Raw genomic sequence first — 11710 nt, 5'->3', positions numbered from 1 at the left:
CTGGATTTGTGTATTGACTAAAAAAGATTAATTCATAAACTTATTCATTGATTGGTGATCTAAATGTCATTATAATTATAAGTGCTAATTCGGTTCACATTCTAACTAGAGCTTTATTCTTTTTTAATTAGGTAATTTAATTTAAATACAGGCAACTTTAAAAACTAACCTTCAAAATCAATGGAAGCCGCGTCTCTGCCATTTTGTTAGGATTTTTGCCATTATATTCGCTAATTCTTTCGTGTGTGGCATTTATTTCTAATCTTTCCGTGTAGTGTCTGTTTTAGCACTTAATTGCGCAACATATAGCGACATAGTTCGCGCCAACCAATTCGTGTGCATAGTGATATTTTGAAGCGTAATCTAATTGTGGAGATGGTTAGAGGAGCCGGTCGTGGAGGCCGAGGAATGCCGGGCCGTGGTGGCATGGGGCGTCCGCCCTTCAGCCGTCCGCGCGTATTAATGTTAAGGCCTCCTTTTGACTTCATTTTGGCGGAGCCGGCATTTCCTAGATGCAAACCCGCCCCTGACGATACTGCTTTAACTCAGGTAAGTTACAGTTTGAGTTATCTTTAACAATTGAAGGAAAGAGAGGAAGGGGTAGGGTTGGTTGGAGTGTACCTAAGGCAATATGAGTTGGGACTTAGAAAAAAATTGATCTATTTTGTATGAGCCATTGAATTTCGAGTGAAATTAGTATGGAAGCTGAACTCAAAACGTCACGACCTGCACGTTCTCTTTTGTTTCATAAATGTTCTCCTAGGTCTAGGTGTTTTGTGTAAGTTCTTTTTTAAGTTTTGTATTGTTACTATTATTATTATTATATTTGTTTATGTACACTAGCAGCTCAGAGCTGATGCGTGTACTTCACTGCACTTGTTTTTAAGATTGTTATTTTCTATTGTAAATGTCTAGTATGTTGACCATATTTCAGATGTGCTTAGAAAAGGTTTAGTACGATCTACTAAATAACATCACGCCTATTTCCCGCTAGGGTTGGCAGAGACCATGGTATTCCACTTGCCACGATCCTGATATACTACTTTCATTTCCTCCACTGTTATCAAAGACTTCATGCATGGCTGCCGTTTTAGAGTAGTCTTGATGTGATCTTTACTTTCTAAACATATATTGATCACAAACTCGTGGATTTTGATCATCAAATTTAAAAATATCTTTATTAGAGATAGAGATATAGAGATATAGAGATATAGCCTTTATTATGGACTTATTGTAACAATTTTTTTTTTTTTTTTTTTAGCTTATACATAATATTAAAAAGGAAATAAAGATGTGTTTAATTATGCTCTTCGTCCATTTGTCTTTTGACAAAGGCCTCCTCCAGCTCTTTCCACTTATCCCTGTCTCTCGCCAGCCTTCTCCACATATTTCCTGCTGTATTTTTTATCTCTTCTTCCCATCTCTTAATTGGTCTTCCTCTCTTTCTTGTTCCGTATCTGGGGTACCACTCGGTTACGTCTTTTGTCCATTTCTCAATTTTTTCTCGCATCATATGTCCAGTCCAACGCCATTTGATTTTTCTTATGTGTTCTGTTATGTCTTTGACCTTCGTCTTTTTCCTTATATCGGTCAGTCTCACTCTGTCTTTTCTTCTAACTTTTAGGATGCTCCTCTCCATACTGTTCTGACAAACTTGAATTTTTTTGGCTTGAACTTTCGTAAGAGACCATGTTTGACATCCATACGATAGACAAGGCAGAATGCAAGAGTTGAAGATTTTTGCTTTCGAGTGCATGGGAAAATAACTGTCCTTCATTATTTCTCTGAGAGACCAGTATCTTTTCCATCCCGACGATATCCTTTGTTGCACTTCTTTGTTCATTTGATCTTTTGGTGATATGATCTGACCCAGATATGTGTAGCTCTCTATGAACTCAATCTCTTCGTTGTCTACCATAATTCTAGTTGGTGTCTGATTAGTCATTAGTTTCGTTTTACTTGTATTCATTGTTAAACCCGCAGCTCTGCTTTGTGTAGCTAGTTGTTGTAGCATTACCTGCAGATTCTCTGGTGTTTCAGTGATTAAAATGAGGTCATCTGCGAATCTAAGATGGTTTATCTTTTTGCCATTTATATTGATTCCAAACTTATCCCAGTTTAGTTCTCTGAATATATTTTCTAACACAGCTGAGAAGAGCTTTGGTGAGAGTGGGTCTCCCTGTCGTACACCCTTCTTTATTTTGAATTCTTCTCCTTCTTTCTCTAGTCGAATTTTGGCAGAACAGCTTTTATAAATTTCTTTTATAATTCTTATGTATTTAATTGGAATTCCTTGATTGTGGAGGGCTTCCCAAAGACATTTGTGTTTGATGGAGTCAAATGCTTTGTTATAATCTACGAACCCAATAAAATATGGTAAATTAAATTCGTTACATTTTTCGATTATCTGTTTGATCGCGTGGATATGGTCAATTGTAGAAAAGTGCTTCCGAAATCCAGCCTGTTCCATTGGTTGATTTTCGTCAAGGATTGTCGTTATTCTCTCTAAAATTATTTTTGAGAACACTTTATATAAATTGGACATTAGACTGATGGGACGGTAGTTGCCGATTTGATTTTTGTCTCCCTTTTTGTGTAAGAGTATGATTGTTGATTGTGTCCACTGTTTTGGTATCTGTTCAGTTCTTATTATCTCATCATACAAGGCAGTAATCGTAGGCAAAATGACGTCTATAGTCCCTTTTAAAAGTTCGTTATTAATATTATCATCTCCTGGTGACTTGTCTTCTTTTTGGGTCATAATGGCTCTTTTCACTTCACTATGTAGCAGAGGTGGTATTTCTTCTTCACTTAGTCCTTTCAGACTTGGGAAATGGGATACATCATTATCGTTGTACAGGTCTTTGTAATATTGTGTTGCTATGTGAAGAATACGTTTTCTGTTTGTATCTTTTTTGCCAGCTTTATCCACCATGTTTGGGACTGGTACTACTACTTAAATGTGCTGGTTGGTACTACTTAAAAGTAAGTAACATAGTTACAGTTTTGAATCGTCATTTTTACATAACAAACGTCTCATAACATAAAACATAAACTGCCTATATACGTCCCACTGCTAGGCACAGGCCTCCCCTCAATCAACCGGAGGGGGTATGGAGCATACTCCACCACGCTGCTCCAATGCGGGTTGGTGGAGGTGTTTTTACGGCTAATAGCCGGGACCAACGGCTTAACGTGCCCTCCGAAGAACGTCTCATCCGTCTTAAACAACTGCAGCTTAACAAAACCTGTATAGACTAGTTTCTATTTATAGACCTATTTTATATTTTTCTTCTTGACCAAAATTTTGTTATTTGACCTCTGCAGGCACTGCTAAAACGCCACGCGGAACTCTGCCCCACACCAGCGGAGCAGTCGGCGGTCCTGAGTCTCATCACCAAACTGCAAACCGTACTGGACAACCTGGTAGTTGCTCCTGGTGACTTTGTTGCATGTGTAAGTTCTTTTTTTTTTCGAACTAGACATTTTTTTCTTCAGACTTCTACTTCCTTTTTTCGAGAGGGTCATTTTCCGAGCACCGGAAGTCAGTATCGTCAATCATCAAAATATGCTAGAATCTTTTGTTTGCAAATATCACACAATATAAGCAGGCAATCTCAATTGGGGTAGGAGGTACGAGATGAATCACCTATTTACTCATTACTCGGGTACGTAGTCAAAAATAATGTAAGCAGAAGCGTTGTATACAAATAATTGTTGCTCGATATTTAGATCGGATTACTGCTACGTATATTAGTTCTCTTAATTTAGATGTATTGTGCCTAGGTGTAATAACAAGGGTCATCGTTTATACTCAAAAACAAAGATAAATTATGTCTGTTATCGGTGAAATGAGAAAGGAAGTGAAAATAGGAAGGAAAATTGTTACATAACATAACAAATACTTTATTGCATAAACAGGAAAAAACAATATTTTGTTTTTGTTTTGTTTTTGGCAAAACAAAAGAGAAATAGAAAAAGCACACACCACAGCGCCATCTATATTGTTTTTCGGAGAACATAGCCTGAAGGTCATTGGCAAATTGCAGTAACCCCTGATCTCTTTAATTCTTACTTACCTGTCTTCTGTTATTCGAGTTTTATGTTATTTATTATTAGCTTTGTCATTTCATAATGTTGCTTAATCGGGCGCACACAAGCTTGACCCTTGATTTTAATTTGACAGCTCTTGGAACTAGTACCATCCTTTACTTTATACGAATAGAAGAAAGAAATAGAGCTTTGGTTCTGTCAAATTAAAATTAAAATGGTGGTTGCCGATCAACACCATTGATTTAATGTATTTTTCTTTTATGAATGTACTTTTTGTCACAGGACTGTTTTAGAGGAATGTTATTTCTTCTAGAAAGTACAGAAACTGCAAAGATTTGTTAGCACAATTTACCCTTCTAATCATTGTACTAAACTTATATTGCATGTTAATTGTGTAGCTGTGCGATATATGTCTTTATATATGTGTAGGTACATACATAAACAGTCTATACATGTGCCACTGTTGGGTACAGGCCGCCCGTCAATCAGTTAAAATATCTTCAGTATTTCTAGTCAGTTTTTACATAACGAATGTCTCATCCACCTAAACTGACTGCAGCTTCTCACAACCTGTATAGCCGAGGAAAAGAGGCTGCAAGAAAAACCTTAGCACAGGGCAGTTAATGTTCTCAAAAAATTAAGAGTGGTATTAATAAACTCTCAAACCATGTCATGCCTTTGGCGGCTCAATAATAACCCTGACACCAGGGATGATGAGGTTGGTAATTTACCCCACAGCTCACACGATAGAAGAAGAATAAACTAATCTCAGCTTCGAGATCATGTCAATGTGACAGTTCTTATATACAAAACAGGGACTTGAGCATGATCTTGAGGGCAGTCTCAGCTGAGATTCGCTTATTAATACCACCCTAAGTATTAAATATTGGGAACCATGAGAGATATGATTTTTAGACCAACGTGATAGGTGGTGATGATGAAGAACAAGAATAAATGATTAAATACTTTCAGCAATTGGAGGAAGTCCGTCAGGTGGGGTCGTACAAGAAGGGAACCATGATGGCTGGCAAGAATGTGGCTGATATTGTGGTCATCATGAAGACCCTGCCCACCAAAGAGGCCGTTGAAGGGCTGTCTAACAAGGTAACTATTAACATAACATAAACTCACAGCTATATCCCAATGACTACCGCAGGATCTAGCCAACTAAGGCCCAAAATAGGAAACGACACTGGTCGCTTACCTAATATGATACCTATACAAGTATACACCACAAGAAGTTATTATTAGGTCACATACTTCCGAAAATGTATTTGTCGGGAATGTGGATTTCCTCACGAAGTTTTCCTTCACCGCTGAGCACGTGTTAATCATTTATGACCAAACATGAATCCGACAATCATTGGTTTAGGCCTGTGCTGGATTCGAACCTGCGACCTCAAAGTGAGAGGCAAGCGACAAGAGCGTGGCTCTTAAATTAGTGAAACATTAGTACTGCGGGGCGAACGGCAAGGCTTCTTTTAGAAAAACTGCATTGCGAATGTGAGTCTAATTGTTTATAGGATGTGTTATCATCATCAGTCGTACGTCGCCCACTGCTGGGCATAGGCCTCCCCCAAGGATCTCCACGACATGTGAACTAAGTTTAATTTTTACGTTTCAAACACCCTATTCTCCTAGGTGAACGAAGAGCTGAACAAGCTGATACGCGCCGAGGGCGGCGGCCAAGTGGTGTGCGCGTGCCACGAGCGAGGGTTCACCGTCACAGCCGCCAGCGCCGCTGTACGGGTGTTGGTGACCACCCTGCATCAGAACCTCAGAAAGCTGGAGCCCGAGGTAAGCCTTGTCAACATTCGCTTTACATAACAAGAGTACTACACAAGGTGAACTGAGTATCCACACATCACCTCTCTGTTAGACCAACATGATAGGTGAGCCGTATCGCCGTCGGTAATGGTCGAGCCAACTGCGTTAGTAAAAACTGCACTTATAAATTAAGTCATTGGTGCAAGGCCTGTACCGGGATTAGAACCGGCGATCCCCGATTGAGAAGCAAACTGATGTACCACAGGACCACAGTGCCATATCTCCTATAATGTCCTAATCATGTGAGTAAATTTCTCTCCACCTATAGAGTACAATTATTGTAATGACATAAGCAGAATTATATTAAGCATTTGATTATGTACACTGTGAAGTTTTTTTGGTTTTGTTATCATGTTATTGAAAGTAGATTACACTGAAACTAAAAATATATTGTAGACGCGTGATAGATGCTTAAGCAGTAGAATTCAATAAGTAATTTGAATAAAACCATAGTCAAATAGTCCTCTTTTTAGTATGGGAGTTCCACAAGGTTCGATTTTCGGTCCTTTGCTGTTTCAATAATACATTTATTTATTTTATTAGGTTTGTTACGTCTATGGTTGTTCCAGGTACACCTTGACTACAAGCTGATCAGCAGTCACCTGGCCGCCATCCGCCACAGCCGCTGGTTTGAGGAGAACGCGCATCACTCTTCCATCAAGGTAACACCAATTACCAATCATAAATCTACTCTAGTTGTACATCGCACCTAATACTGAGAGGGATGGTTCACCAAATGGAATTTTACGATGGAAAATTCCCTGTTCTGGTCTGAATCACACCTCTTCAGTATTCGTTACGATGGCACTAACACCCTGTATACTTGCTGTGTAATATTCTGCTTAATGCAATTATTCTCTTGTAGGTCCTTATCCGTCTACTACGCGACATGTGCGCGAGACACGCGGGACTCGAACCCCTTACCCCGTGGATGATAGACTTACTGGCACACCACTGCATCATGAACAACCCCGCGCGACAGGCGCTGCCTATCAATGTTGCTTTCAGGTAAGAAACCGTCGCTTCTATAGTTTATAGTACTATTTTCAACACCCTCGTTTGTTTATGGCCGATTCCTGGTGGTGGTTGCCTGGAAGATTTAGCTTCAGAGCAATAAGGCCGCCAATTTATACTGTTGCTAAATGTTTGTTTGTGTGCAATAAAGGCTATTTGATTTGATATGATAACAAGAAATTCGGTCCTCTTTATGTAGATTAAAAATACTAAAAATAATAGTAATTTATTTCAATACTGTCATATACGGTCACGAGTAATAATATGTATAAACTTTGATACCATATCACATTAGATTTTTTGACAAATTAAACCGTAAGTCTCATTAAATGTTAAATATGATAGCGCGACAGGGTTCTAAAGTGGATATATGATATTGCTCATGACTGTAGTAGACTGTACTTTTATGTAGATTACTAGGTTATTTGTATTTGACTGGGTCAAAGATAAATTTTATAATATGCTAATCTAGTAATAGCCATGCAATAAAGATGTTGTGATTGTGACTTGCAGGCGCGCGCTGTCCCTGGTGGCGGCGGGGCTGTTCCTGCCCGGCAGCGCGGGGCTGGCCGACCCCTGCGAGGCCGCGCACGCGCGCGCGCACACCACGCTCGACCTTGCCGCGCAGGACATGGCCGCCGCCACCGCGCAGACGTCAGTACTCACGTGCACGCTACGCTACACATGCTACTACCCACACACACGCACGCTAATACCCACACACACACACACACGCATACGCGCACACGCGCACGCACACACACACACACGCACGCTACTACACACACACACACACACACACACACACACACACACACACACACACACACACACACACACACGCTACTACCCACACACGCGCATGCTACTACCCACACACGCGCATGCTACTACCCACACACGCGCATGCTACTACCCATACACACGCATGGTACTACACACATGCACTCATGGTACTACACACATGCACGCTACTACTCACATACACGCACGCTACTACTACTACACACACACACACACACACACACACACACACACACGCACGCTACTACTCACATACACGCACGCTACTACTACTACACACACACACACACACACACACACACACACACACGCTACGACCCACACACACACGCTACTACCCACACACGCGCATGCTACTACCCACACACGCGCATGCTACTACCCATACACACGCATGGTACTACACACATGCACTCATGGTACTACACACATGCACGCTACTACTCACATACACGCACGCTACTACTACTACACACACACACACACACACACACACACACACACACACACACACACACACACACACACGCTACTACCCACACACGCGCATGCTACTACCCACACACGCGCATGCTACTACCCATACACACGCATGGTACTACACACATGCACTCATGGTACTACACACATGCACGCTACTACTCACATACACGCACGCTACTACTACTACACACACACACACACACACACACACACGCTACTACCCACACACGCGCATGCTACTACCCACACACGCGCATGCTACTACCCATACACACGCATGGTACTACACACATGCACTCATGGTACTACACACATGCACGCTACTACTCACATACACGCACGCTACTACTACTACACACACACACACACACACACACACACACACACACACACACACGCACGCTACTATCCACACACGCACGCTACTATCCACACACGCGCATGCTACTACCCACACACACGCATGGTACTACTCACATGCACTCATGGTACTACACACATGCACGCTTCTACCCACATACACGCACGCTATTACACACACACACACACACACGCACGCTACTACCCACACTGAAACGTATATAGGCTGTTTATTCTTACGCTATAATTATAATTATATATCCCTCCTCAGTCTGTTGCGCGTGGTGGCCCGCGGCGGGCACCGCTACGTGGTGGGGTTGCAGCCGTTTGAGGGCGGCAAGGACATCTCCACGGAGATCACGGTGTGGGACGGTGTGGTCGTGTCGCCGCTCGCGCCCGCCTACCAGGACACGGAGCCCATGGACACCGACGACAAAGGTGAGCTGGACACCCCGAACTCCTCATACAAACATCCACGTCTTACACAGACACCACACATTGACATTATCAACACGCGCGACTGTGTGTGTATCGTCTGAGGGCTAATTACACTGGTGCAAATTTCTGTAAACACTGTATCTGTCATTTTCTTATCCGCCGAAAAGGAAAGGGACGGGTAATCGACAAGCATAAATCTAAAACAACCGATTTTAACAATGAAGGTTCACAAGAATAGGCTTTAAAACTCAGAATCTGTCCACACGCTTCTTGCTCCTTAACGTCTTACGGCAATTTAAAACTAAAGTAAGACCCAGAGGGGGTGAGGTCGGGCCCGATACGAATCGGTGCGGGGGGGAGTTGCCGTTCTATAAACTGCATTTAATTTTGTTTCAGATGACGAAGGCGTTCCCGACGGCGTAGCGGCTTAGAAAAAACATTATATTACATTAGGTTAAGGTTTAAAATACTATAAAGTATTCTGTGAAAACTTATTAAATTTTTATTTAAGAATAACCATCGTTTTTATTTCGTTTTTAAGGCGTATTTAAATGTGTACGGTCACGAGCATTGATATGTATACACTTTGGTACCATGTCACATTAACTTTTTTGACAAATTGAACTGTAAGTCTCACTATGTTAGTGCGACAGAGTCCTAAAGTGGGTACATTATATTGCTCATGACTGTACATAACGACAATAGCGAGACAATAATAACCTAACACCAGGGTTGATGAGGTTGGTCGTTCACCTCACAACCCACACGATAGAAGGTAAAATAAATGACATTATTTTTCCGACTAGATTTTTATATTTTTAACTAAAGGGTAAAATCGTCAAAATAGGTGTATGGGTCTTGTTACAGAGATGAGCAAGGTAAGTTAATAATTTATTAGTGCATTCGCAGTGGAGCAGCGTGGTGGAGTATGCTCCATACCCCCTCCGGCTGATTGAAGGAAGGCGTGTCCCCAGCAGTGGAACTTCGTAACGAATATTATGGGGGATGATTCAGACCATGATTTTGAGTTAATACCAAATGGAATTTTCCGTCTACTAGTTTTATACTTTTGCGGTGGAAAATTCCACTTGATATTAACTCAGTATAATGAGCTGAATCATCTCTCTCAGTATTCGTTACGATGTCACTAACACCCCGTGCAAGTCCATACAGGTAGCCATACAAGTAGGTATGGCTGTTAGTGACACTGTAACGAATACTACTACTACGGGGGATGATTCAGACCTTGATTCTGAGTTGGTATCAAGTGGAAATTCCTGACGAAAAAATCATGAAATTTTTTGTGTGTTTTTTAATTATCTCCAGTTCCATACTTTTGCGACAAAAAAAAGTGCTGGAAAGAGTTGAAGAAAATAGAACCATATTGAAGACTAGAGAACCGGAGAGGAAATATGATTGGCCACCTGATACGACACGATTCATTTATAACAAACAGAACAACAGAAACGAAGAGAGGAAGGGGTAGACCTAGGATAACATTTATGAAACAAATAAAAGAGAAGGTGCAGGTCGTGTCGTATCGGGAGGTGAAGGTTTTGGCGGGAAGAAGAGAGGAATGGCGAATTACTCCACCGACAAGAGCGCAGCTCTTAAATAGAGAGAGAGAGAGAGACTTTTGCGACGGAAAATTCCACTTGATATCAAATTAGAATCATGGTCTGAATCATACCTCAAAGTTTTCGTTACAATGTCACTAACACTGTATAGTCTATGTATATGTCGTTATGAGCATAGCCCTCGATACATAGGCGTGATACTCCTTATAATCTTGGCACAACAGCTCCGAACACACAATTGCTTTTGCACCGCGAATTCTTAATCCTCTTCGCCTTCTTCGAAAGGATATCATGCCCTGGCCACAAGCCTGAGACTTTTGTCGTAACAGATAGCCTGCTCAACTTCCTTTCCGTCGCCTCTTTGGAGTCAGCTGAAGGGTCGTTGAAAGTCCTCCCAGATGAAGAAATGGAACTGTAGGATATTACGTCGTTTTTGGACCGCTGCGCTCGGTTCTGGACGACGAAATTTGAACGAAACTTCCCGTAAATATCTATGTGTTGTATTATATTCAAAACGCAACATCTCTGGTACTTTTCAGCTATGTCTGGTGGCATGGAGTTGTTTAGTACAGTAACGACGCTGTTTTCCATATTAGTCCCCGTTTCTTGGGTCGACGGATTGTTCATTGTCACTGGGTTAGTGTTAGTGACTCCTTGGGTTTGGTACGAAAATTTTTCATGATAATTTTGGCCTCCAAGTGATATAGCAAGCGCAGATGAGACAAAGTTTGAGTGACGGATGACTGACAGCACCTGAAGTTTTGGATAAGCACGTAAGGAGGTTTATTGGTTTAAAACTGCTGCTGTTGATGACCTATGTTTTTCTTAATTATAACTACTTACATTTTCTATAAACCGTGTAAAGAATTTTTGAATGTGTAATAAATAGTGATGTGCCGGATCGTTAAAAATGTATATCCGCGGATACGGATATTTAGTGTAAAGATCTGCGGATACGGATACGGATCTTTATTTCCTTAAACAAAAAGATTAAAGTTTTAGTTATTTCATTGTTCAACAGCCTCCGTGGTCTAGTGGTTAGAGCGTTAGGCTCACGATCTGGAGGTTCGGGTTCGATTCCCGATGGAGACATTGTCGAAATCACTTTGTGAGACTGTCCTTTGTTTGGTAAGGACTTTTCAGGCTTGAATCAC

General features: G+C 41.3%; 1 protein-coding gene across 1 annotated transcript; it reads left to right on the top strand.

Annotated features, from left to right (window-relative positions):
• The first annotated feature begins 154 nt into the window (after positions 1-154).
• On the top strand, positions 155-9495 carry LOC126378933 (interleukin enhancer-binding factor 2 homolog). Its single transcript, XM_050027470.1, has 9 exons — positions 155-549; positions 3328-3456; positions 5026-5157; positions 5695-5850; positions 6450-6542; positions 6746-6888; positions 7408-7548; positions 8813-8979; positions 9376-9495. Exons 1-9 carry the CDS (start codon positions 376-378, stop codon positions 9408-9410), a joined length of 1170 nt encoding a protein of 389 aa, XP_049883427.1. The 5' UTR covers positions 155-375; the 3' UTR covers positions 9411-9495.
• Positions 9496-11710: the final 2215 nt, after the last annotated feature.

This window comes from Pectinophora gossypiella, chromosome 27, assembly GCF_024362695.1.
Source record: "Pectinophora gossypiella chromosome 27, ilPecGoss1.1, whole genome shotgun sequence".
NCBI classification, from domain to species: Eukaryota; Metazoa; Arthropoda; class Insecta; order Lepidoptera; family Gelechiidae; genus Pectinophora; species Pectinophora gossypiella.
This window is presented reverse-complemented; position numbering and strand designations above follow the sequence as displayed.

Excerpts from the sequence above, each read along its gene's own strand:
- LOC126378933 (XM_050027470.1), top strand. The coding sequence starts at position 376 with ATGGTTAGAGGAGCCGGTCGTGGAGGCCGAGGAATGCCGGGCCGTGGT. Across the intron at positions 5,851-6,449 it reads TCAGAAAGCTGGAGCCCGAG|GTACACCTTGACTACAAGCT; the intron begins GTAAGCCTTGTC and ends TGGTTGTTCCAG. Across the intron at positions 7,549-8,812 it reads GCCGCCGCCACCGCGCAGAC|TCTGTTGCGCGTGGTGGCCC; the intron begins GTCAGTACTCAC and ends ATCCCTCCTCAG.